The sequence below is a fragment of the Embiotoca jacksoni genome, unplaced genomic scaffold (assembly GCF_022577435.1).
Source record: "Embiotoca jacksoni isolate LCO1_2020_lvr unplaced genomic scaffold, fEmbJac1.0.p SCAF_12, whole genome shotgun sequence".
Classification (NCBI taxonomy): Eukaryota; Metazoa; Chordata; class Actinopteri; family Embiotocidae; genus Embiotoca; species Embiotoca jacksoni.
Window position 1 is genome coordinate 4,475,782 of NW_027185252.1, and position 26,542 is coordinate 4,502,323.

The 26,542-nt window shown below is 41.5% G+C and overlaps 2 protein-coding genes across 2 annotated transcripts; both read left to right on the forward strand.

The window, feature by feature from the left end:
- Positions 1-1,676: 1,676 nt before the first annotated feature.
- mtrf1l (mitochondrial translational release factor 1-like) lies at positions 1,677-6,922 on the forward strand. Its single transcript, XM_069144304.1, has 8 exons — positions 1,677-2,773; positions 3,074-3,153; positions 3,276-3,380; positions 3,548-3,626; positions 4,290-4,453; positions 4,836-4,953; positions 5,874-6,010; positions 6,152-6,922. Exons 1-8 carry the CDS (start codon positions 2,242-2,244, stop codon positions 6,377-6,379), a joined length of 1,443 nt encoding a protein of 480 aa, XP_069000405.1. The 5' UTR covers positions 1,677-2,241; the 3' UTR covers positions 6,380-6,922.
- Positions 6,923-7,334: 412 nt separating this feature from the next.
- LOC138195170 (deubiquitinase DESI2) lies at positions 7,335-26,505 on the forward strand. The gene is made up of 5 exons (XM_069144305.1): positions 7,335-7,960; positions 15,764-15,836; positions 16,039-16,132; positions 18,783-18,924; positions 22,425-26,505. The coding sequence occupies exons 1-5, from the start codon at positions 7,913-7,915 to the stop codon at positions 22,701-22,703; spliced, it is 636 nt and encodes a 211-aa protein (XP_069000406.1). The 5' UTR covers positions 7,335-7,912; the 3' UTR covers positions 22,704-26,505.
- The last annotated feature ends 37 nt before the right edge of the window (positions 26,506-26,542 follow it).

The following is a 26,542-nucleotide window of genomic DNA, read 5'->3' on the forward strand; positions in this document are numbered from 1 at the left end:
TCAAAGCCAGAAGGAAACATGATATTTAGCCTGATAATAAAAAAAAAAAGAAAAAAAACACAACAACTGTTGCCAGCTTTTGTACAGCAAACACACATTGGGAGACTAGGAGGGGTTAAATTCTCTCTCAGTTGTGTCCTGAGACCCTCTGTTTGAAAAAAATATCTAAAATAGACTCTCAGGACTGAGTTCACACCTCTGTCTGGAATGTGTGAAGTGGCTTTTTCATTGAAACCAGACTGTTGGGGGATGTCGTTGAGTTTTAGTCTATATTCTACAGCCTATCTCAGTTGTTTTATATTACCCCTTTTCCCCTTAATTGTACGTAATTGAAAAAAAAAAATCCTCTCCCAAGTCATAACCAAACTTTATTAAATGCTGTGAAACAAGGGCAATGTAGAACAACCGAGAAAGAAATTCAGAAGAGGTCACAGAAACTGTGCAGCTATTTGTGGGTCATTTCGTGTGAGGTGGTGGTGGTGGTGGGGGGGATCTTTGCATATTTGCTAATTAAATGATCTCAGCATCAATCCTGTTTTTAAATGCAAAATCCAGTTTACAAGACCACAAGATCATTTCAATTGTAAAAAGTCTCACAGATACAAGCTTGCTGCATGTCTTTTGGTTTGTAAAACAAAACGTCAACTGAAATGCCAAAGCTTTCCAATTCTGCCTCATTCATTTGGTCTCACAAAGAATAAATCAAATGTGGTTGTACCAATGCAATTCTTTGTTGATATATCCTCTCCTTTAATTTGAATTCTTTTCTTTATCTGTGATACTATTGTGCGATACTAAAGTTTTCTTACTTTTCTCATGTATTTGCTGGTTTAACAGGTTGTCTGTGAAGTACAACAGTTAGTCACAACCACTTGAGAATTCCTGTATTATAGATAAGCATCCAAGTGGACATTGTGGAAACAGAGCACGTCCTGATTTCATGCAGGAAGTATAAGGAGGAGGAAGACTAGTTGCGGGTTTGCAGGGGTAAGGACGTTTGGAGGCCAAAGCTAAAGATTGGTTTGAATGTAGAGACAAGGTGGAAAGTGTTGAAGTCTACCTTGACTTCCCCGAGTTTGTTGATGCGAGAGAAACCATACTGGAACAGGAATAAGTTCAACACTTCTTTATTCAAGCAAAGATCTTTGGAGATCACACCACAGAGTATATCTGTTACAGCCAAACGCCTAGTGAGATCTGAACACGCTGTCTGCGTTCAGATCCTTATACCCGAGCTAGGCCCACCCATTCAAGATAACCGCTGGTCTTAGTACTTTTCCACTGTCTGTACAACTCAGTATTTTCCCACTGAGTCGTTTTGCACAAAGAACAGGCTGTTTTCGATCATTCTGCAGTTGATATCACAACGGCCTTGAACTCTCCTTTCTCACAGTTTCTAAGACAAGCGGTCTCTTAGCAGGTGGGAGCCTGTCTTTCTAGTAGAGCACATTACTAGCAATGATATATGATATTTACGCCATGCTATTACCAGTCATATTATATTTCATATATATATATATATTCCACAAAAGAAAAAAAAAAAAAAAGACGTTTATTTAGGTTTTTGAAATCGACTGGACCAAACTGTAACAGAATTTGATCAGTAGTAGACAAGTGGAACCTAAAGGGGGCAGTAATGTGACTAAAAGGATGCAAACTACCGGAAAACTCTAGAAGAGAAGAAGACGTTCAACATGTCTGCGCCCCAACAGCAAGGTGGTAAAGGAACAATATTTTTTTTTATAACACACACGAATAGTCAGTTCCTAGACCGTTTTTTAAACAGTTCATGAGTGAAACCGTTTTCGTTGTAGACACGTGGATGTTTCCGATAGCGGGGAAAAAACTAAAATAGGTATTATTTGATTCTAAGATGACTTGTTAGCTCGCTGTTAAGCCCTCAGAGGTTGTTTACTTTCTCAAATATTCTTATGTTTTGTAGGGTGAGCCCTAATTGTAACAACGCGCCAAAGCAGTCACATGCTTTTTTAAATTACAACGTCAAATTTTGTAGTAGTCTCAACTTCCGACATGGTAAACACGGCGGATGGTAGCTGCTGACGACGTGAACGTTTTTACAAAATTTAAAGTTTCATCGATATAAACATCTGCCTGTCGTGTGATACACACGCCGAATTCAACAACGCCTATATTGTGTGGAGATCCTGTCATCATATGGCATTTGCACGCCTTGTCTTTTTTGTAAGGAAATGAAAACATGTAAAATCATATAACTTTTGAATGAAGTTTGGCTCGAACATTCCTAGACTTAGAGAGGGGCATGTGCCAAAGCCAAGTCTTTTCAGGATCTGTTCGCTACAGGGCTACAAAGTGACTCTTCCAACCAAAGCTGAGTGTGCAATGGCCTACAGAAGACTCGTAAACCTTCTTCCAAGAGGACGGGAGTGTCTGTGGATACCTCGTTTTCAACAAACACAACATGTCGTCAGCCACACTCTTAGATTTCATGCCAGTAAGCACTACGTCAGAGCCAAAAGAACTCTTCACACCAGTGCACCTCTGATGGTGAAGCTGCTGTCGGTGGACGAGCTGTTTGCCCGGAGGTCTCTGCGGGAGCACCTGAAGAAGATGGAGGCGGAGTACAGCGAATGTTTACGAGCAGTCAGCGGCAGCGAGCCGGAGGAGCAGTGCAGCGAGGACGAGCTGAGGGCCAAGAGGACCGAAGTGGCCCTGCTGGCTCCTCTCATCCAGAGCATCAGAGAGCTGGACACCAAACAGAAAGAGATGGCAGAGACCGAGATGCTCCTGAAAGGTGAGACAATAAGTAGTTTTCGAGTGAAGGTAAATGGAGAAATAGCTCTAATCACTAAGTCACACTTATTTTGTGAGACAGCAAGAAAATTACTCTCAGATCTTTGAGTTAGTTTAGAAATACAGAAGCAATGATGGAGTTGGTAGATTGGATTCAAACACTGAAGTTTCAATAGATGTGGGCAGTTTACGCCTGGCAATATCCTGTGTGTCGGTGACCAAATAATGCCAGGTGTGCACAGGCTCAGAAATATTAAAGGAAAGACAACACAGTATAAAGATGGTCTGTTCTTCCTCCAAGATGAAGACCTAGCCCTGCGAGAGCTGGCAGAGCTGGAGAGAGAAGGCTTTTTGCAAGATATTCAAGATCTTAGACAAAAGGTAAATTGTCACGTTATATTTTCACTACAAGATCCTGCAGCATTACCCTAATGATCTGTTTTTGTTGCTGTACTTAATTGCACGACTGATATCACATTACATCTCTGTGTTCAACCAATCAGGTCCTCGATCTGTTGGTCCCCGAGGAGGAAGCTGATCTGAGTGACCTCGTCCTGGAGGTCACGGCCGGTGTTGGAGGTCAGGAGGCAATGCTGTTCACTGCTGAGGTTGGAACGTACTTATATTTACTATTTATTTTAAACTATTCTTTTTTTAATAAATGATTACATTTATTACCAGGTGAGACACACACCAAAAAAAAAAAAAAAAAAAAAAAATCAGTAATATTTTCTGTATATTTACATGCTGCTGTGCGGTTTCGCCTCCTCTGAAGGTGTTTGACATGTACCAGGGCTTCGCTCAGCACTACGGCTGGTCCTTCGACGTCCTGGAGCACATGACCAGTGAGATAGGTCAGTGGACGCTTTGATTACAGCCACATTAAAGCATCAGTTCTGCCAGAAACAGAGTGAATACATTATCGTGGGGTGTTTTCATATGAGAAGGATGTTGAGTAATTGTGTTTCAGCTCGTGACTGTAACATAGAGCGTGGAAGGAAAGTTAATACAGCTTCATAACTCAGTGATAAAACACAAAGTCCTGCTGTTTCTACTTTGTTACATTACTGCATATATTGCAATAACAAGTAACAAACACAAGGGGGAGTCTGTGGTCAGCCACAGACATGGAGAATGGTCAGTGCCCTCAAATACTGCCAGGAAGAGAAACAGAAGAAATGTTTGAGAAAGGTTTTCATTGTTCATCCACAAAAAATGAATAAAGCAAAATCATGAATTAAACACAAATTATTGCCATCTCTGTTTTATTGTGGTGACAACGTTATAGTGGTATCATAAAACTGAACCGTGTCTTTTTAACTTCAAGTAAACTGACCTTTCAAGACAATAGAATATTTATATAAAGTGAATTCAAGAAATTAAACATCTGGTCTTTGACATAAACTTTTTCAATAACAGTATTTCACCACACCATTTTACACTGACACTGTGAAAATCACCCGCTTTATAAATCACTCACTACTGAGTGCTGATACTTACTGCTCCCTTCTGACCAGGTGGACTACGTCACGCCTCGGCCAGCATCAGCGGCCCGCAGAGCTACAAGAGGATGAAGTTTGAGGCCGGAGTTCATCGAGTTCAAAGGGTTCCCAAGACTGAAAAGCAGGGCCGAATGCACACCAGCACCATGACTGTGGCTGTGCTGCCGCAACCCACTGAGGTACGGCTGCACGAGCGAGATGGACGGCACAAACACGAACAACCTGCTAATCTGGGTTGTGCTCAGTCTTGCTGTCAAAACAACCCAGTTTCCCCACAAGAAACAGTGCAGATCAAGTAAAAGAAAGATTTGGAGATCATGTTGTTTCGTTAATATGTTGTACGTGCTCTTGAAATGGGATGTTGGAGGGAAAAAATTATGAAAATCAGAGATGAACTGCCGAAATATAAAAAAAAAAAAAATTGGCTTGACCCAATAGAGGTTTAGATAAAATCTTAAAATGTTAACACCTGCGTTGTCAATTTTTTTCATTAAGTAGTTTTGTTCTTCTAATATTGATCTAAATGTACATGATGACAGAGCGTTTGTGTGTTCTCGTCAGATCTCCTTCACAATAAACCCAAAGGACCTGAGGATAGACACGAAGAGAGCGAGTGGAGCTGGAGGTCAACATGTGAACACCACTGACAGCGCAGTCAGAATAGTTCATCTTCCAACAGGTAAAAAAAAAAAAACAACAACACCTGCTGCTGGAGAATAAACAAACTTCACAGTTTAGCTGAATAAACAGTAGAACGTGAGTCATCGTGGGCTGCAGGGCTGCTTTTAGTCCGTCCTCAAATAGAAGCTAAACTCAGCCTTTGTTGGACTTGTCTCTGCTGTGTTTACAAAAAAGTGACAAATTGCCCTTCATCTATCTTCTGAGTAAAAGTAATAAGTAAGAATAAGACAGATTAAACATGAGAATAGAAACACCAGTGCAGTGTAAGATATGAAGGAATTAACACAAATTTGATTTAATTATAGGCAACAGCAAACGAAACAAAAACTATCGACCCTTGATTCTAGAGAAAGGAGAGTTTTTTCTGGTAGTTTGTTCCAGATATTTGGTTCATAAAACCTGAATGCTTCTCTATATTTACTTGTCACTGTGAATTGTTAAGCAGATTTGTCCCAGATGACCTGAGATGCCTGGATGGCTCATAATGAAGCAGCAGATCAGAAATATGTGGGAAAAACTGTCATTTAACACAACAGAAAACAAGTGTCAGGCCATTTGTACTCTGGATTTATAATTTTAAATATCTCCAACCCTGGAAAGACGACTTCCTCCTTCCCCCATGACATTTCCTGAAGTTTTACGCTTTACATAGCAACATTTTTGTATTTATATTCTTAGAAAATAGATACAGAAAGATTTGTGTATACGAACATAAATCCTTTCTGTTCCAGCAGACTGGTCAGAGGCCATGTCTAAACTGAGCCCGATGCTTGACGTTGCCTACATCTGGGTCACTTTCAGCAAAACAAAAAAATTGTCTGAGGTCTGACTTTTACATAAGAGTAGTTATGAAATGAGCACCAGTCAGTGGGAAGTCCTCATTAAAGTCGTTCTCTAACGCCTCTGTGTGTTTGTCAGGCGTGGTCGCAGAGTGTCAGCAGGAGCGGTCTCAGCTGAAGAACAGGGAGAAAGCCATGAAGGCTCTGAGGGCAAAACTGTACAGCATGAAGCTGGAGGAGGAGACCAGCAAACGCTACAACCAGCGTAAAGTACAGGTGAGAGAGATGTTGGATTCAAGTGGGTGCAATTAACCAGTCAAAAAAAATAAAATGTTGTTGGCTAAAAAGAGGTGAAAAATGAAGAAAGGGGAGGGAAAAAGGATGCTGGGAAAATAAGAGCTTTCTTTTTCTCCTTAGATCGGCACCAAAGGCAGATCGGAGAAGATCCGAACTTACAACTTCGCCCAGGACCGCATCACAGACCATCGCATCGGCATGACGGTGCACGACGTGAAGAGCTTCCTGCTGGGGGAGGAGCTGCTGGACGAGATGAACTGCTCGCTGCAGGAGTTCTCCAACCAGGAGACGCTCGTGGAGCTGCTGGAAGAGAGCAGCCGGGAGGCCTCGCGACGAGTTCGACCATGAAACTTCTCGCCACGTGTTTTAGCGAAGTGATAAACTCTGTAACGTTGGTCGTTCCTGCTCTGCCTTAAATTGTGCAGAGAAAACTTTGAGGAAAAACACCATGATGGACGACAAGGACGACTAGCCTTGATACTTCTGCTCATCCGGAGTCAACGCATTTTTTATTTTTATTTCAATACACACGGAAAGAGATGATAAGGAATGTTAGCACACACACAGAAGTGGCCAATAAAAAGACTGAAGAATGGAGTGATCACAAAGTCTTTTGTTTTGATGACTCATTAGTGAAGAGAGTTAGATTCAGGCCACATTTATTCAACAGCAGTCACTCTCAGTTACTAAAATATTTCTGCTGCTACTCTGATGTTATGCACTTTATTTAGCTTTTTTTTTTGCCTTTTTATTTTAATGCTGATGTAATACAACATTTTTGCTTGCGGAACCAGAAAAGTATATATCTATTTACATCACCACTTGATAATGATTTCTCAAACCCACATGTTCCCATCTAAAAATCATAATTAAATCAACATTCTTTCATTATATCTCTGAAATCCAGCCATTTGTATCACATTCAAATTTACTATCATTAAAAAAAACAACAAATAAATCCAGCAGATATTCACATTAAACAAACTGGAACCAGTCAAATCTTTAGCATTTTTTTGTTTTGTTTTAAAAATGACTCACCAAATTAAATTGATTGTTAAATTACTGCAGGTTAATTTTCGTAACTATTTCGTAACTATGGTTTCATAAATGTGTCCTAATTTTTTTGTTGTTTGTTTAGTTTCAAGCTCAAATAAGTTAAACGGTTTGTTTGGCAACGTTCAGTTCACGAACTACATTACCCACAATGCCCAGAGCGCTGAGGTTTATTAATCGAGTGCGGACTCATCGTACCGCTCCACTCGCCCACTCTCACCGTGCAATTTTTCTCACAGCAGCAGTCGCATCCAGCCAACTACCGTTAGCTAGCCAATAAGGGAGTAGCGAGTCATTTTTTTTTATTAAATTTTTTTTTTTTCAGAGGAAATTGCGTCTTCGTATCTCAACATTATGTCATTTCACTGACTAGTTCTTTTTGGGGAAAATGAATTAGATTTTTTTTTTTTTTTCCTACCAATACCAACACGCCTCCTGGAAGACGCATTTTCCTGTGTAAAGTCAGCTTTTTTTTTTTTTTTTTTTTTTCTCCACTTCGACCTCGATAGCCGATCCGGGTTCGTTTTGACAAGCGAGAGGCTCATCTGTCCGCCGCCGCCGTCGTCGCTCCGTCAAGCCGGGGAGGTTTGGACAAAGCCAGTCAGATGTTGGACGGTAAAAAACACCCTCGGAACTCTTGGGTTTTCACTCCGGGTCTCGAAATCGAACTATCGAGCTGATCATCCGTCGTGAAAGTGCCAGTAACGAAAGAGGGGAGGTCTGTTTCTGGGGAGGGCGAAGAGTTTTTGATCTCGCACCGGGGTGGAAGGAGGAGGAAGACCCGCAGAGAAGAAGGGACGCAGGGGGGGGGGGGGAGAAAATCTCCGAATGCCAGCGATGGCAAACGAGCCGATCATCCTAAACGTCTATGATATGGTAAGTAGAAAAGGAAACGCTGGGTTTTTTTTCTTATTCATTTGCTGCTATTTTGTCTACAAACTGTGGCTTTGAGAGTGTTGTTTTGCCATGTCAACATAGCCAGGACGCCACGCCAAACTATATTCTGAAAAGGGCTTTTTAATGTTGCCTTAGTTATCAGAAAATATATAATGATCAAAGTAAAAATACTTAGGACTTTTTTCACATGTTTAGGAACAAGTCTTCAATTCGGCATATCTTTACAACAACAAGCTTAGCTAATTTTAATACAAATTCCCCCCTTTTGGTAAATTGTTCACCTGTTTCTCCTCACTTCCTTTCTTCCAAAATACACAATGGAACATGAGGCTGAATCAACTGCTGAAAGTTTACTTGACATACAGTGCCGTTAGAAAGGCCTTTCAGCTATATGTGTATATATATATATATATATATATATTATTTTTTTTTTTAACCCAGAGCTTTGTAAGTGTACTCAGTGCAGTTATAATACACCTGCATTTTCACATGGGCCCATTTGAAGCACTGTGGAAAAGTTTTGAGTACTTGAAAGCCAAAGCTGACTCACATTTAATGCTCCCTTGCTCTGATAACATTTTATTTCCATATTAGGGCTGGAGCAAAAATGGTCTTACGTGGGCTTTTTTTTTTAAGCTACTGTTGCTCCATCACAATAAAGACACAAGTGAAATCAGGAGTCATTCTTTCTTCACGTTGTAAAGGCAGCATATTTTTAAAGAAAAGTAGATGGAAGAAAACTCCGGGATTCCCACTGAAGTGAAGGTAAACTACAAGTGTATGTGACAATTTACACTGGAAAGGAAGCATGTTTGTTGCAGAATGAGGCTGAATTTGAGTCACAATGTTGTCACCACTCAGGGGTGAGTCAGAGGGGAGGGAGGCCTGAAATTGACTTGATGATGAATCATTGATTGATATGGACTCCCTGAGGCGGACAGACTCCACTTAAAATGGGAATTGCCCTGTTATAAAACAGATGGGGGGGAAAGTGATTTTTGGGACAACGTGAATGACCTACTGGCTTGAAAACCACAACTTCCTGCATATGTTCACAGGCCTTCGTTCCTCTCTGTACACCCAATGGTGTTTTTTGTTGTTGTTGTAAATCTCCTTTTCCATCCCCTGTTTGTGTTCTCCATGCTCCTGCTTTTCTTCTGTTTATCGCTGTCCCCTTTTAGCTGATAGTCAATATATCATACGAGACCTGAGGTCACGTGTGTGAATGGATTAACACTGAGAGCGATAAAGTCATTAAGCAGGACCTTGGAGAATCTGTACAAAGATGATTTTCTTGTAGAGTAAATTAGTGCAGTGAACATTACCTACACTGTGTGAAATTGTTTAATCCTTTTAATCTCTCCATCTTCACCCCCCCTCCATTCGTTGAATCCCTCTCTTTCTTACTTCCTTCCCTCCTTATTTTCACCTCTCCTTCAGTCTATCCCTCATTATTTCCCCTTTCTTCTGTCCTCCCCCTCTCTTTCACTTCCTCTTTTTTTTTTCACTCGACTCGTCAACCACATTAGTTTCTTCTCGGTAAAGTCTTGGGAGAGCTTTTCATCTCCGTCTCGCTTCCATTCATGTGAACGGCTGCGGGGTCTTCGTCACACTCTGACATGCAAAAGTTCACAGAAGCTACTCATACATATCTAACACGCACGCACACTCTTTTTTTTTTTAATATACTTGTGGGAGACAGAAGCAGTGTGCACACTTCATTCATTGAAGGAATTTTGTGGTTTGTGCTTGTGCATGCAGATCAACTCACACACCCATGCGTACATTTGGTGTCTGTATTTATTTGGGTGCTACTGTGGGAACATGATTTTGGCTCGTCTGCAGCAGTAAAGAATCACAGTGTGGCTGCGATCCATTCATTCATCCCGGCACTTTTTAAAGGCGTCTTCTGTCTTTTAATTCGTCTGCTCAGACCCGAGTACATCAGGAGAAATGACGCTTGGGAAGCTTTAGATGGGGATATTTAGGAATTTGGGAGCAAGCCAAGCTGACGTTTCCCTCTACTTCCACTCTCTCTGCTAAACTAAGCTAATAATCTCCCTGATGTAGCTTCATACTTTGCTCGCTGAGTCAGGAGTGGTATTGATCTTCTCATGTAACTCCTGGCAAGAAAGTAAATGCTTTTATAGAGTTGCAACAGTTAGTTGATTCATTGATGAGTCGATTAAAAAAAAAAAAAAAAAGTCATATCAACAGTTATTTGATGGCTCCAACTTCTGAAATGGGGGAAATGTGTTGATTTCTTGTCTTGCTATTACAGGAAAGGGGATATCTTTGGGTTTTGGACCATCGGTCAAACAAAACAATACGTTAGCTCGTCTTAAAAACAGTCCAAGATTGCAGGTATTCAGTTTATTCTCACACGGGTTAAAGAAAAGAATAAATTCTCACAGTTCCAATAGCTGGAGTCAGGAAGTCTTTGTGTTTTGCCTTGAACAGGGCCTTTCTTTGTTGGCATGTTAAGTGACTGGTAAGGTGACTGTCTATTTGCACGAGTGGAAGTCGGAGCTTTAAAGGTCAGAAAATGGCAGAAGTGAAGACGGTGGCATCTCGCTCTGCAGGATCACCGCCAGGTGTCCAGGCCGTTGCGGCGGCAGCGATTGCCACCACGGGAGTCGCGTGAATCTCTCTGCCATCTTGTGCACCTCTCTGAAAGACTCCGAGCATCCACTCAAACAGGACTGGTGAAAAGTCCCCTCTCCATTTGAGGATCAATATTGTCATGTGACGTTCAGGAATATATGTGCAGACACAAGTCCAGGCGCCCCCACCCCCACCCCCAATCCTCCACCCGCCTCCCCTTTCTTCTTCCACAATTCCCTTTCTGTCATGGCCTCCCCGCCGTCCTACTCCCATCTCGGCTAAGTGGATTTCCCGGCCAGCTCTGAGTGCTTTAGTACGCCGCTCTAATGAGACGGCATTATCTGCACACCACCTGTCTGCCTGCCAGCCAGCACCGCGCGCTGCTTTATCTGCGAGTGCGATGGAAGGTGTGAGGATATTAGTTTCAACAGTGTCATGTAGCCGGATATTCAGCAGAGCAGGTTGTGTTACTCTGTGTTGGCTGCAGCGTCTTGCTGTGGATGCTGCTGTGGATCAATTAGCGTCATACGGCCGACACGATTCCTTCCTTCCTTCTTCTTTTTTGTACCGTCTAGTTCACAGGCTAACGTGGGCCCAGACAAAAGGAAGGAGTCGGGAGAATACACGGCTGCAGTGCTGCAAAATAGCCCAAAATATTTGACAACTTTCAGATATTTGTCGGTGCTGCTTATGCCGAGGTTATGCTGAGGTCAGTGAGCAGGACTTTTGTATTAATCAGTTAGTTTTTAGTGCTTTCGTTCACCAATTAGCCAACAACAATCAGGCCAAACTGGGGATTTTACTTTCTTACCGGAATGTACTGTAAGTTCGGTCAAACGACCGTCAGTTGTTCAGTGGAGGTGTGATAAGAGTTGCAGTGTGTTTGTAACATTTCCTTGTTTTAGTTGGCAACCAAAACTGTGGGATATGTATGGAAACAATCTAAAATTGGATCCAAAGTGGAAAAGTTAAACCTGCCTGACCATAACTTGGACTGGCAGCCAAATGTTTGACGACCAAAGGGAATTAAGGCTTTTTTCCTTCATGCCCCTGAAATGCCATCAAACAAACGTGGACACTGGGTATTTTGAGGTATCTTGATTTTTATGTTTATGTGTGTGAGCAGCTTATAGTGATTGTAGAGAGCCTTTGAGAAACCAGAAGTAACTTACCTGGGTTTTTGACTGTCTGAGCAGGAGCCGTTCAGCCAAGCGACGGCAACAACACTGACTTTCAAATCGATGGAAAAATTCAATTTAGCTCTTCTGTAATGAAGTAAATAAGTTAAATATGCTTTGAAATTTAGTTTAGAAAAGGAGAAAGTATTTAAATGCTTATCAATTCAAGTCGGAGGGTGCTGGTTTCCCAACACGTACAGTGGAAGAAGTTCAATTCATTTAATGTCAAGGGTTACAGGAATGTCAGATTAACCATTTCAGAATTGGTGTTCATAAACATCACAGACTAGTCAGTGACTGTGATAGTAATATTTATCTTACCATGCTACCACATAGCCTAAATGTCATATCCTAAATATGATCCAAACCAGTATGATCAGGTCCATCTAACATTTTCGGATTCGTTCCACATCATTTCCACTTTTTGAGCCTACTTTCAGGAAGTCTGTGTGACTGCTGTAACACTTCAGTCAGGCATGTCTTCTTGATTTACATATTAAAAACAGGGCTGACTAAGAATATCTTTGCAGCTAAAAGCAGAAGTGACTTCTCAGTACACTCTTAATGTAGAAGCAGCAGAAATTCAGAATTTGTTTTGTGGCTGTCAGCCAGTTTCCTTCCCTCAACGTGTGTTTTCAGCTCGGTTTCAGTCAGCTCGTTGCCGCTATAGTTTTGAAGCGGCGATGAACACGCTCGGACTAAAAACAGAGCAAATTAGAGCAATAATCTAACTGCAGTTTCTCTTCATTCCTCTTCCACCTCTGTCTTTCTCTACCTCCTGTTGTCTGTCTTTAATTCATTAATAAACACTCCGGCTGCTCTCTGTGCTCTGCAGGATGCAGCTTTTAACGAGCTTTGAAGTAATGACAACCAAGATAAGAGTCTTATTTCACCATCGAGGAGGAGGAGGAGGAGGAGGATCAGGATCATCTTTTTTTTGTAACTCCTGTGAATAGACAGGGAGGTAATCATTTTTGAATTTTCTCGCAGATTAGCTTTCTTGAAATATCGAGATTCATCCTACATGGAAGTTCTCTCTGCAGCAGCTGCTTTTGCAGTTAAGTGTTCAGGAATTAGGATTTAGATTTATTGTGCAAACTGTTCATGCTTTTTCTTTGTATAAAGTAAGTTGCGGAGGCTTTTGGGGTACCAGACAGCTGCTGGTTTCTTCTTCAGCACATACGCATTTGCGGATTTTTAAGACTCTTCAGTTTTTCCGGACAGGATCTTCATAAAGCTCTCCACTCTTACAAAAAGCCCGGGAAAGAGAATCGAAGCAGTTAAGAAAAAGCCTGACACACCGACTTCCCACAAAGACCGTTTATAACCAGCAGGTTGTAGCAGCCAAGGTTTCTCCTCAGTCTGTGAGAACCAGCTGTTGTGGACACAGACGGCTGTTATTCCTGGACTCCAAGAAACAACTGCACCACTGATACGAACAGGATTTCGTATCCGATCAGCTGATGCGAGAAGTCTCTGGTGGTAAAAACTCTGCCGGTGGCAACGTCAGGAATCACAGATTGAAGCTGATGCACATATTTTTAGATTCAGGGTGGTTTACACTTTCCATTTTGGATTTCTGTTATAAGAACATCCAAGAATATATTAGGAAGTCATTGAAAAATGTGCTTTTCTTTTTTAGTTTTCTTTACTGACAGAGTATTCCAGTGATTTTTTTTTTTTTTTTTCCATCCATGAGTACATCGCAAGAGCCACTAAGCTTTTTCATTATGCCAATTTGCACTTGATTTTGTCAAAAGAGGCGTCCACAGCATCGAACGTTGACACCCCTTGGTTTAAATGATTAATCAATTATCAAGAGTGTTGCCTGTTTTTATGCCTCCTTGTTTTTGGGTTGTCCATGCGTCTGTCCTATTCTGGTGAATGGGACATCTCAATAACGATGAAATTTACTTCAAACTTGGCACAAATATTCTCTTGGTATAAAGGATAAACGTAATAGTTTTTCGGGGTCAAAGGTTCAAGTCATTGTGACCTCGCATCTATTCTCGGAAACTGTGAGAATTGGCTGGTTTCCTCTGTTTTATATCATTGTTAAAAGAATATCTTTGGAGATTTGGACTATGTAACCTCACCTTAGGTTTTGGGAACAGTATTGGAAATTGTTAGTTTTCTTATTCCCCCTTTTTTCTTTTTTTACGTGTTGAAATAGCAGTTCCCATCAAGGAGCAGTCGGACCTGTTTTAAATCCAAATTAATCTTTGCAAGATTGTCAAATCACGTCACTGTTAACGTTGTATACACATTTGACGAGGGTTAAGCCCTTGCATTTGCCTGCAGCTGGTGGAAGAATACACTCTGGACTGAACACCAGTGATGTAGAACATTGTTTGTGTGACTAAATCTGCCAACTACAGTGACGATAATAAACACATTAGATTCAGCGGCCGGGGATGTCGCGTCAGCTTCCCACCCCTTCCCCTGCGCACTGTCCTCTGTGATTAAACATCTTTCGCACACTAACGAACTCTGCCTAGCAACAGCCTGCCCAATCAGCTTGTAGCCCCTGGATGTCACACAGACACTATTGAAGAGATGGGTAGTAATGTGAGAGATCTGGGCTGCTGCAGTTATTGATTTTGTGTGCTCCAGCTTATTGTCCGTGTGTGAAAGAGATCTCGTGTAAACATCAGGGGCTCAGACGTCGGACAGCGGCTATCAATTCTGCCCCTTCAGTTTCTGAATACATTTCTCTGCTTCAGGTGTATTTTATGCGATTCTTCTGATGTATCATGCTCGGATTCAGCATTTTGTGACTCTCCTCTGCGGAATTATGTACTGCAGTTATACTGTATATGCAGTATGTAGTTCAAAAAGTACAAAAAGGCAGTGACTCATTGAACACTACGGTTTGCATTGCAGTACGGATATATTTTTTCTTCAGCTGCCCTCTGTGGTGTTAATGGAGTGAAGGGTACATTTAGAAACTGACCAATTTATCGGTTGGACGATTTTATTGGCGTATTATTGACCTCACACAGATATCTGTGTCGGCGTATATGAAGACTATTTTTTTTAAAGAACATATTGCAGAACATGATGCTTGCGGTAATTTATACATTTTTCTTTTGGGGTTTTTAATTATTCATAGTTATTTATAATTAATGTACAATTAATGGATGAGTTGATAAAACATTTATAACTGTAAACATTTTTGATTACAGAGTCATTGTTTAAGTAGGTCTGGCAAATATATTGGTATTATATTAAAATCTTGACATGAGACTCGATATTGTCAAGCATTTTGAATATGGTATAAGTTTTGTCATTTCCTGGTTTTAAAGGCTCTATCACAGTGAAGTGATGTAATTGATGTAATTTTCTGAATTTACCAGACTGCTCGAACTTCATCCACTTAGTTATTATATCCACATTGCTGATGGTTATTTATAAAAAAAAAAATCTCATTGTGTAAACGTTTCGTGAAAGTACCAAATTGCTGCAATATCGATGTCAAGCTATTACATTTAAAATATTGTGGGGTTTGATTTTGTCAATACTGCCCAGTCTTAACTTGTATATCAAGGAAAAAGGCTTAAATATTTGCTGGTTCAGACTTGTTAAATATTCTGATTTTCTGCTTGTTGGCTCTTTTATATCGTAATATATTTGCATTTGGGCCTCTTAGTTCGACAAAATACACATTTTCACAACATGATTTTGGCCTCTGGGGAAGTGTGATAAATGTTTTTCACTATTTTGACATTTTATAGACTAAACAATAAATGTATGTGTTAAAAAAAATACATCTAAATTTCTTAAAGGAAAACGTGTACTGAATATACAGAAGTTTCTGTTGGTGTCGACCCATTACAGACAGACATTTTGTGGACGCCACACACATTATTATTCAGAGTGGAGTTAGTTAGAATAGCTGTGAGTCTATTTTGAAAATACAGCTTGTTAAATCAGTTAAAAATGCAGCACTGAATGTACAGAAAGTCGTGTCTTATTCTGTGACTTTGTTTTCCGTCCTCAGTACTGGATCAATGAGTTCACCAGCTCTCTGGGCATCGGAGTCTTTCACTCAGGAATTGAGATCTATGGAAGAGGTAAGGTTACCCAGAAATATGACACCACCTACATCAGCTCATCTGCCCGAGGATGCAGTTTCAGAGAGGAGGCTGTTTTTATAGCTCACAATACATAATACACACGTCACTGTGTTTCCTCCCAAATATCGCTGTCTAAAAATATGTGTTTTATAACGTTACCGGCTCAATTGTGTGTTTTCTTCTTGTGTGTGTGTTTAAGAGTTTGCCTATGGCGGACACCCGTACCCATTCTCAGGGATCTTTGAGATTTCACCCAGCGATGCAACTGAACTCGGCGACACCTTTAAGTTCAAGTAAGTATGAGATGTTTGGTGCGTGTGCGTGTGCGTGTGTCCATTGCTGTCAGGGACTTTGCTGGATTTATTGAAAGTCAAACAGTCATTATCCAGTTCTTCAGTGAGTCAGTCACACAGTCAGTAATTCAGTCAGGTTGCAACTCCTGAGTCTGTCAGACCGTCTGCTAATTCACTCAATAGTGTGTGAATCAGCAAGAGAGTCAGTCACTCAGTCCACTAGGGCGGGGCGATATCGTGGTGATCCTGGTGATTTATTCGGGAAAAAAACAAAACCCTCAATAACAATGAAAAACGGATGACTAATTTATGAAAAATGTATTCGACCTGCACAATCACCCCATCGTATCGGAGAGATGCATCAGGCCAAAACAAGAAAGTAAACACACACATGATGTTTGAAAAAGTAAAAATGAGCAACCACAACTCTCCTTAATTGTTGTGGTCTGTTGAAATGAACTTTAACAAGCCTTTTCCAACATGTAAAAAGGTCATGTTAGCATCCCATCGTGTGTTCACAAAGCTAAGTCTGCGCTGCGAAACCTGCCATCTCTACCAATAGGAACCGAGCTATTGTTGACATCCAACAGACGTGTTGAATTCATTATTAAAGCAGATTACTGCAGTGTAATCTATGTTGTCCGGTTACATGGGTAGCCTGGTTTCTCTGAGTAACCTCGTGCATGTAAAGGTTAGCGAGTCAGCCAGCTATTTACCAAGTCATGAACTGCTGGATACACTCGGCACTTTAATGCTGGCACCGTAAGCTTGTGTCAGGTTTGGGTCACAAGTTACCAACTGAATTAAAAAAAAAAAAAAAAAAAAGCACCCATCAAATAAACATCATACAACGGTCGCTTTGTTCATGACTCATTGATCTGTTCACGAGATTACAGGCCTTGTCAGTGAATGCTGTTCACTGCTGCAGCTGGAAGAACAGACTCACGAAACACATGGGTAGAAAGTACAGCATGTGACAGACATTTTTTTTCTTTTCACACTTTTTCCTCGTGGTTCACAGCCGCTGACGCGTACAAAGTGAAAGAAAATGAAAGATTACGCAGCGAAAAAGTAGAAAATGTCCTCACTCATCATGCGCGTAGGATGTTGTGGACAAGTTAAAAGAAGGAAACTGAGAATGAAACTGCTGCGGAATAATTTTCATTTCTTTGTACCTATAATGCAGTACAATACATCTTTCTACTGACCATGTGGTGTTTGCATATTGGACTGCAGTGTGTTGTACAGTCTCAGTGATATTTTTTTTGATCCTGCACACGATTAGATGAGGTGGAAAAGAACAAGCTGCATGAGCATCAGGACTGCGAAAGCCAACTGTGTAAAACCCAGCGTGTGCTCTCAAAAAACCAGAGGTGTCGGGGCTGAAAACAAGAAGCTTTCGCCGTGATTGTGGGACCTTTGTTTCACAAGAGTGCAGCGTAAATGCCGGATTTGTTAGATTTGTACTGCGGCTGAAGTAGAGTCGGTGAAACGGTAGAGAAACCAGTCGGTTCAATATGTTTGGTGCGAGTCTGTCTATCCTGAGCTACTGTGCTGCGGAGTATTACTTCTGCTCTAGTTGATCTGCCCTGTGGCTTTAGACAGACTCTGCCCGTCTCACACACACACACACACACACACACACACACACACACACACACACACACACACACACACACACACACACACACACACTTGCCGTCTCCATGCGGGCCACTAGACCATAAGTATGGATCATCTGGGACAAATGCCTGCATATTATCCCACTGTGACGTGTCCCAGCCAAGAGAATCCAACACCGTCAGACTAAAATCATGTGTTTTCCTGTCGGTAATGCAGGAAATGAGCAACAACTCTGATCATCCTAATCAACTCTAACCGTTCTTGAAGTATGAAAGAGAGACGGCGGATGTGAAGAATTGTCATAACTTTTTCCACAGCAATTTTTTCCATGTCTGAGTGGAGCTTTAGTTAACATTTAAACGATATCTACTTATGTCGGACTCACTAAAATCCTTTCCTTTAGCAGGTAAAGTAGAAGCCAACATCCCATGTGTGAAAAGGCACAAACCCTTTCCAAGACTTGTTATTGTACAGACATAATGTTTTTGTATTTTTCTCCTCCAACCGTTATTTCCGTGTCACTCTTGACAGATTCACCAAATTCTGTACAATGCAAAAACTTGTCATTAATTTCTCATTTGAACTTGAATGCCATGTGATAAGAGTTTTATCATTAGATAATCAAAACCTCTTAAATTACCACGTAAGGCGACCAGCTTGGAAATCCTTGGACAGAAACACTCCACACCAAATAGCAGAGTATTAAAGTTTTATGTTTGTTTGGGCCCGTCACAATTATTAAATAATCGTTGGATTGCAATTATTTGAACTGACTGCGATCATTTTGCATAATCATCAGAATACATTTGATTCATGTGTATAACAAAAAGAATCCATAAAACTAGCAAAAATATCACATTTCTGTTTTCCCTGTTTGAGATTTGACTGCATTTTCTTCTTTTTTTTAAAATGATGTCATCTTGCTTATACTTACTTATACTAACTGTAGAATAAAATGAAACACAAATGACAAATTGTTAATTGCAGTTATTTTTTGATAAATAATCGTCTCCCTCCGTCTTTGTAGAGAAGCCATAGTCCTGGGCAGCACAGACTTCACAGAGGAGGACGTGGAGCGGATCGTGGAGGAAATGGGGAAGGAGTACAAAGGCAACGCCTACCACCTCATGCACAAGAATTGCAACCACTTCTCCTCAGCACTGTCGGAGGTACGTACTTCGTAAACGCCCTCGCGTCGCTGCGGAGGAACTCACGGCGACTTGTTTAGTTCTCCTCACCCGCACCTTCAACCGAGTCCTGAAATGTAATCCTTTACTTTGTGTGAAAAGAAGTAGAGTCCCCACAATGTGACGAATAATACAAGCTTGTGGACATACACGTACATGTAGATGACCTGATATGAGGTGCAAAAAAACCCAACAGGCTCAGTTAAGTTAAGTGTACATCTTGATTTTTTTAAAATTTTTTTGAATGCCTCCACAGCAGCGACAGCCTTCGCTAGAGAAATTATGTTTTTGGTATGTGTTGGCCTCACTAAACACGCTTGTGGCCCATAACGCCATAATTCATGAGCTAATTATGACATCATTTCACACAAATGTCTAACGGGATGAAAAGACGAAGTGGTGACATTTAATATCCAAAAGGTCAAAGGTCAACTTTACAGGAACATTACAATTTTGCTGCAAAAGCATTCTTCTGGCCATTATTTAATACATAACTCAGGAAAAGAAGGAGCGATTGTGACTGTATTTCACATTTGGTGTGATACCATATTGGTGACACTAATCTTGGGTGTCGACCTTTAAATTTTTATGGCTCTTCTGTGTTGTCGGGTTAACGATGTGTGTGACTCAGCCACGTCGGTAGAATTTGTGTCACCTTGGCAGCAAACATCCATATGGAAAACTCTGTGTTCGATCAGAATCGGCTTTATTGGTGAAATTCTTTCAAAGTCTTCCCTTCGTATATTATAGGAGTCCAGACAGACATGAATGTAAACTGCAATTTTACTGGAGGCATAAAACAGAGGCCATAATTCTAGTTTCCGTCCTCTGTGTGTGTGGGGGGGGGGTAGGGGGGATGTGTGTGTGTGTGTGTGTGTGTGTGTGTGTGTAGATGTGTGGTTCCAATCGGCTTATCCTGGTGTGACTAATGAGCAGAAGTCTTACAGTTAGCATCTAGCACTGAGATGGGGATTAGGACACTGATACAAGCCCAGACACGCCGAGCCATCTGGGAAACACACGCACACACACACACACACACACACACACACACACACACACACACACACACACACACACACACACACACACACACACGTATACAGTGATAAAACACACATCTAAATAAATGCGCCCTTTCAAATGCAGATATTGAAACCAGGCACACAAAACTGCATCACATCAATATAACATTGACACCAATTTAAACGTATGCGGTAGTGACACGTGGGCGCACACAGTTGCCATCGGGAGGCAGACTTTCCCTCTGGGTTTTATTTTCGTGTTTACTGTCACCTCATTACCATGACTTAAAGAGAGAGCGAGGAGGAAACGATTGGACGCGTTGACGGTTGTTGCAGTTTTGAAAGATCAAGCATAACAATGAATTCTCCAGAGAGAGCACGTTTGATGTGCGCGACTCTGACGTCAGTCCCCTTTCTGAGCAGCGAATCAACACACCGAACTCCCGTCAACACTCCGGTTCTGTCTCATTATGCGAGTCCATTATCTGGAGACATCTGTGCACTGTTGTTCATCTGAGAGACGGACGGGGAGGCACAAAACCAAAACCAGGAACTCCAGGACATTTGAATGTAGGACGGTTTAATTGAAAATCAGTACACCTGCTGCAGTGGCGTCTCCATTGGGTCAGTTTTCCCCTTTTGGCTATTCAAAGTGGACATATTGAGCATCACAAAGGGATCTCAGGCTAGATACCGCTCTCCTGCTGTCACGTGTCATCAACTGCCAATCTTCTGCTCTAATAGCTATTTCTACTTAAACAGTGCATAAACCGACATGTGTAATCATGATAAGTCATCAACTTAAACCCTTACAGAACATTTTAGCATCTTTTGAGCGACTTGCTTTGGTTTTACATCCCATGACTTTACTGCTTTGGTTCACTCATACACACCGCTTTCACAGATCATACCTGTAACCTGCCCAGCAACAAACTGCAAACGGACGAAGTCAGCAAACAGCTTAAAATGCATATATTTTTCCTTGGGAGGTGGTAGAGGCCGAAAACTGAGCAAAAAGTAGAGTATCTGATGGATGTGTTGACAAGCCATTGTTGGCTAACGTGCTCGGTGTAGCTTCAGACAAGACAATTCAAAAGTGCTTTACATGAGGCATAAAAGGCATAAAGACAAGACGTGAGACTGGATTGTGTAAAAAGATAAACCAAACGTAGGCTACAATTGAATAAAACAGATTAAGCACAGAAAAAGCACCACGGCTGCAGTAAAGTGTAATATCGCCAGGAGGGAGGTAATATATGTCAGGGCTATTTACAGCTTGTTGTACTGCCTCCAAAGTGGCCAAAAGAGTGAATGCAGGTTTTAGGTGGCCTGACAAAGATCCTCTGTTGCGTTTCCTTTTCCTGCCTCCTATTTTTCTCCTCTGTTGCCTCCTGGTTATTATTATTATTTTTTTTTTTATCAGGAATCACACTCGCCACCTGCTATAAAGGGCAGCTTATCTGTCATGAGGAAGGCCTGTTGGCGATTTGAAAGCTAGTTTTGAGAGCATTTCTGCAAGCACATAACAACAGTTTGAATTGCTACAGTATTTCTGTGTCAGTCAAAACACTAATAAACAGGTGATTTTCATGGATTAGCTTCGTCTCTTTGCTGGATGTTGGCCTCCTCCTCCTCCTCCCTCAGGTTGTGAGATCATCAGTGATGTAGTCATAATACAGAGGAGGCGCTGGTGTTTTGCATTTTCTTCTTGTCAAAACATTCCTGAAGAAAGTGAGGAATCCTGTGGCTGCAGCACAAACAAACTGTTTAATCTCGTAGCTTCTGTTTGGCAGCGTTTGATGTGCACAACATGCAGAATCAGCTGCTTTGCAAGGCGAGTGTAGTTAAAAGCAAATCCACTGTCCCCCGTCTCGTCGTGCATCTTAAAAGGCCGCCTGTCAGCAGCTTCGGTAAATGTACTGATAAAAGCACAATTAAGCCCTTTGACTGGGAAAACACTTTGAGTTTCTTGGAAGCCACTTGATGATAATTATCCTTCATGCAGACGGAGTTGCTGCCTGTGCCGGCATGCTGGTATGTTAAGAGGCGAGAGAAATATCCAGCAGACCTTTCAAAAGGTCCAACCGGACCTGCTCATGTACAGTTGGATAAAGCACCAGTTTCTTTAAAACGGAGAAAGTCAGGAAATTCCAGGGAAGGGCAGGATATATTTTCTGGTTATGCATTTATTGTTTCAGATTTATTTCTTCCACAACGAGCTCAGCCATACGGGCATACTTCTGACTTTATAAACACGTAATATGTTTACGTATGTATGAAATTATTTCTAATGTCGTCTTACTCTCTGAAACATTGCATCCGAGAGCTATAAAGTGATGATTTACTTGGTGGAAGTTGGATTTTTGTTCATCCATTTGTTCCCACCATTTAAAGCCGTGTTAATGAACCCCTCTTTCTGTCTTTGTTTTCCCTCTTCCTTTCTCCCTCTCTCCTCAGATCCTGTGCGGCAGGGAGATCCCTCGCTGGGTCAACCGCCTGGCCTACTTCAGCTCCTGCGTGCCATTTCTCCAGAGCTGCCTGCCCAAAGAGTGGCTGACCCCGGCTGCCTTACAGTCCAGCGTGAGCCAGGAGCTCCACGCCGGGGGAGAGCTGGAGGAGGCGGAGGACGCCGCGGCCACGGCCTCCCTGGCCTCCATGTCGCCCTGCTCACCTTCATCCTCCTCCAGCCCCTCCTCCTCTTTGCCTCGTCACTCTCGCCACCAGCCCCGGCGGTAGAGGTCTTGCTGGGAAACTATGGGCTGGACTCGGGGTCACAGAGACAGTCAGGGTAACGGAACACCTGCAGCAGCTGACACGGTCCAGCTGCAGCCAAAAGTCACGTCGGCGTTGTCCTCGAGCGAGGCGCTGAGCCGCGGAGCCGCCGCCTGCTCTGGGTGAGAATGTCAGCCAAACCTCTACAGCCATCCAGAGCACTGGAAGGGGGGGTTCTCCTTCGCAGAGGAAAGGCGCTCACGCTGCTCACAAAGGCAGGAAACTCACTTTCATCTCTCCCACCCTGTTCGAAATCCAGACGAGTTCCCCTCGGGTCTCTTTCATTATTTTACCTGCCAAATTGCTGCGTGTTTACCCAACCAGAGTGTTTCAGGATTTACGAGCCACGACCAGAGTTTACCAGCGTTTAGTTAGTGAATGGTGCTGATACCCACCTCGTTGTAACCAGTGAGAGCGGATACTGATAACGAAACACAGGTTTGCGTCGGTTTTATAACCACGAACTGGTGCTGAAAGTCTGACCTTCTAAACGCTGATTTGGCAAGAAATCAAGGTTTGTCTCTGGTTTCTTCTTGTGACTGTGTTTACATCAACCTCTGACTGGTTTCACTTTACCGCTCATTGTTAATTTCTCAGTTGTTTGGAGGTGATTAATCAAACTCATCAGCCACATAGAGCTGATTCAGGGCCTATGAAAAGCCGCCACAGCTGATTTTAATGGCCTGAGAGACCTGCCAGTTATCATGTCTCAGAGACACCATCAAGACACACCTCAGAACGTCCTCTGAACAATGCTGCATTCATTTTGTAGAGAGACTTGAAGGCAGGCAGGCAAAGGGTGAAAAGTCAAGCGTCATAGAGCGAGATGTGACGAACTTTAAATACTAAATTTTTCAAAAAAAAGTGGCAGAAATAGTTGTGTGATGATTTAGAAACAAAACAAAAAAAACAAGCAGAAGAGTTCAGAAGTTAAAATTCCTGCTCCTTCTTCGCCTCTGCACAGCTGGTCAGCCACTGCGTGATTAGGTTGTGAGCGATGAGTTGTCCGTTTTGTAAAGTTGGAACATTTTAGGATTCAATACTGACGTTTAAAAAGTGCAGCAGGAGGTGATTTCTGAAGCTGTTGATCGATCTGAAAGATTACCACATGCTCAAAGAGACAAGAAAGAAAAATGTTCTGTTACATAAAATCCTAATTTTTATTTGTGACTTTTTATTTCTTTCGACCTCTAAAATCCTTTCAAATTAAACCCACTTGGAAGGAAGAAATTGAGGAAATTTTTGTCACAATTTAAATAATGAGGGGTCCCAAGTAAACCTTATTTACTGCTATAAGTGTCTTTTCACATTTAACATTCACATAAATGTAGGGGTTTTATTTTTATTTTTTTTATTGTTTTTGGAGAATGCAATCAACGTTAAAGCACTACTGTCCCGGTCAAGACAGTGAATCCTTAACGGAAGCAGAAGAAACCTTTCCAGGCTGGAACTTTTGACTGTTATCGTGGGTGTTAAATGTGCACAAGCCGAGCGCCGGTCCAACTTGATCTGTGGCTGGTAAATGTCCTGAACGTTTGGCTGCTAAAATCCTGAAAGTAGCAGGTTGAAGTTTTAAATCTCTACACTTTGCCTCAAAATGCTGTGTGTGCATCAGGACCTCAGCCTTTTTTAAAAAAATTTTTTTTTTTATATATTTCTATCAAAGCAGGCTGGAAGTTTGTGAGCAGCTCAAACTGGAACTACAATACGACCAGTTTTAGTTTTCTAAGGATCCTTGGACGGGTTCAGCTGGGGGTTGTCTTTACTTCCCAGGTCCCCGTCTTTGTTCTTTGATGTCAAACCTGTAGCAGCTCTTCAAGTCCTCAGTCACATCCCGGAGTAACCGTGCATGATTTGATCAGATGGAAACCAATAAAGTGAATTTATCAGCCTGTAATCTCATAATCATGAAGTAGCCACAATTATTTCTTCCATCAATATTGTTTAGAAAAACGTTATAAATAATTTGAGAATTAGTGCAGGCAGTTTTGTAGAGATTAGACTCTTCTTTCTCAGTGAGCAGCTGCCAAGGTGCCTTTGAGCAAGGCACTTCACCCACATGTGTTCCAGTGGGCAGCAATGGACAGCTGCCAGGAGTTTGTTGACAGCGAGCATCGAAACATTTCATTTTATGTGAGGACGAAACTCATAATTTCCTCAGACAAGTCTTTTCTTCTAAGTACAATTTTACACTTTTCACAAAGATGCTGCTTTTCCAAAATGATGAGCACCTCGTTTGAAACTCTACAGATGCTGTTAACAACAACACAAATGCTGCATAAAGTGTATTGTCCCAAACAAGAGCCATGGAAGCAGAAAACTTATTATGATGGAAGTGAATGGACAGTGAAATCTGACAAATCTTGTTTTTCTTTTTTTCTTAAGAAAAAAAAAAAATCCTTATTGTATTTCTATGATATAAAGACTCTGGCCTTTTTTGTCTGTTTTGTTTATGTTCGATAAACTCAGGACTCTAAAAGGCTTTGTAATATAATCCTTAAAACTTTTTTACCCCACAACCTTACGTTTGCGTCGTCGTTGCTTTTTCTAATGCAGTAGTCACTCCATAGAGCTTTTCAACAGCGCACTGTGGCGGTACACTTTTATACTCTTCTCTTTGATAAGAAAAAAACAAAACAAAATGCCCAGAGCTTTTGTTTACAACCTGTTTGTTTGTGAGCCTGTGCTGCTCTTTGTTATCCTGTTGTATGTGCATGAATGTGTGAGTATGAGTGCACACTTGTAATGTAGAAGATTTAGTATCAATGAGCTGTCAACTGGGCCAAAGTTCCCTACAAGACACACACACACACACACACACACGCACACACACACACACACACACGCACACACACACACACACACACACACACAACCACAACCATATTCTGCGAAAAGGACAACCACTATTTTTTTCTTAATTTCTTGGCATATTTCTCAAGATATTGCCACATCTTTACGAGATTTGACGTCTTCTTTGTGTCCTCATGCTAGTTCTGGGACGTCTTTAGTAATTTGGCACCGTGGCAACTATTTATGATCATAAAGTTATTTTCAGGACGTTATTTTCAAATGAATAAAACGGGATCAGTGCTACAGGAAATGGTGAAATGTATTGATTCCTCTCGAACCAGCATATTTGTCTGATTTGGAGTGAAAGGATTTAACTCAGTTTATTGTCAGCTTAATGTTACTTTTCAGGTTTCAGTGACTGAGCTTTTATGTTTAATGCACAGACTGACACACACACTGGTACCACTGATGACGTCGCCCCCTGCTGGCTGTTATTAGTACTGTTACTGAGGTTTCCTGTAACCTTCATAGCTTCAGGTGGTGTTCTGCTGTTACACAATCATTTCAGTCCACTGACGAACACACAGTATCTCATCAAATCCCAATTATCCACCAGCTTAATTGTTACTTCATAATCATAGCACCACGTTTAAGATTTAAAACATTTAAATGACCAAAGATAGCTTTAACTTCACCACACTTTCCCCTTTTGTTTTTGTCAGCAGTCTTTGAATCATCATCACTTTTTCATTCTTTGTGTCCATTTATTTCATTTTAATCGTAAACATCCTATAAAATTATTATTTGTGAGAAGCTTGCACCACTTGTAAATGTGCTATGACTGCAGACCGGGAAACCTCAAACCCCAGAAAAAATACTGACTCACTGTTTCACAGTGAACTTTCAGAGACTTCAGAAGAGCCGAATACATTTGTACCATGTTGGCAAGTTATTAAAGAAAGTATACAATCTGTGACTTCTCTTCAGTGTCATGACTGTTGTGATGTCTT

What these genes read in the sequence shown, in the direction of transcription:
- mtrf1l (XM_069144304.1), top strand. Translation starts at nt 2,242, where the DNA reads ATGAAGTTTGGCTCGAACATTCCTAGACTTAGAGAGGGGCATGTGCCA. An exon ending in GACCGAGATGCTCCTGAAAG is followed by an intron (nt 2,774 to 3,073) that starts GTGAGACAATAA and finishes TCTTCCTCCAAG; the next exon opens with ATGAAGACCTAGCCCTGCGA. An exon ending in CAATGCTGTTCACTGCTGAG is followed by an intron (nt 3,381 to 3,547) that starts GTTGGAACGTAC and finishes CCTCCTCTGAAG; the next exon opens with GTGTTTGACATGTACCAGGG.
- LOC138195170 (XM_069144305.1), top strand. Translation starts at nt 7,913, where the DNA reads ATGCCAGCGATGGCAAACGAGCCGATCATCCTAAACGTCTATGATATG. An exon ending in TCCTAAACGTCTATGATATG is followed by an intron (nt 7,961 to 15,763) that starts GTAAGTAGAAAA and finishes TTCCGTCCTCAG; the next exon opens with TACTGGATCAATGAGTTCAC. An exon ending in AATTGAGATCTATGGAAGAG is followed by an intron (nt 15,837 to 16,038) that starts GTAAGGTTACCC and finishes TGTGTGTTTAAG; the next exon opens with AGTTTGCCTATGGCGGACAC.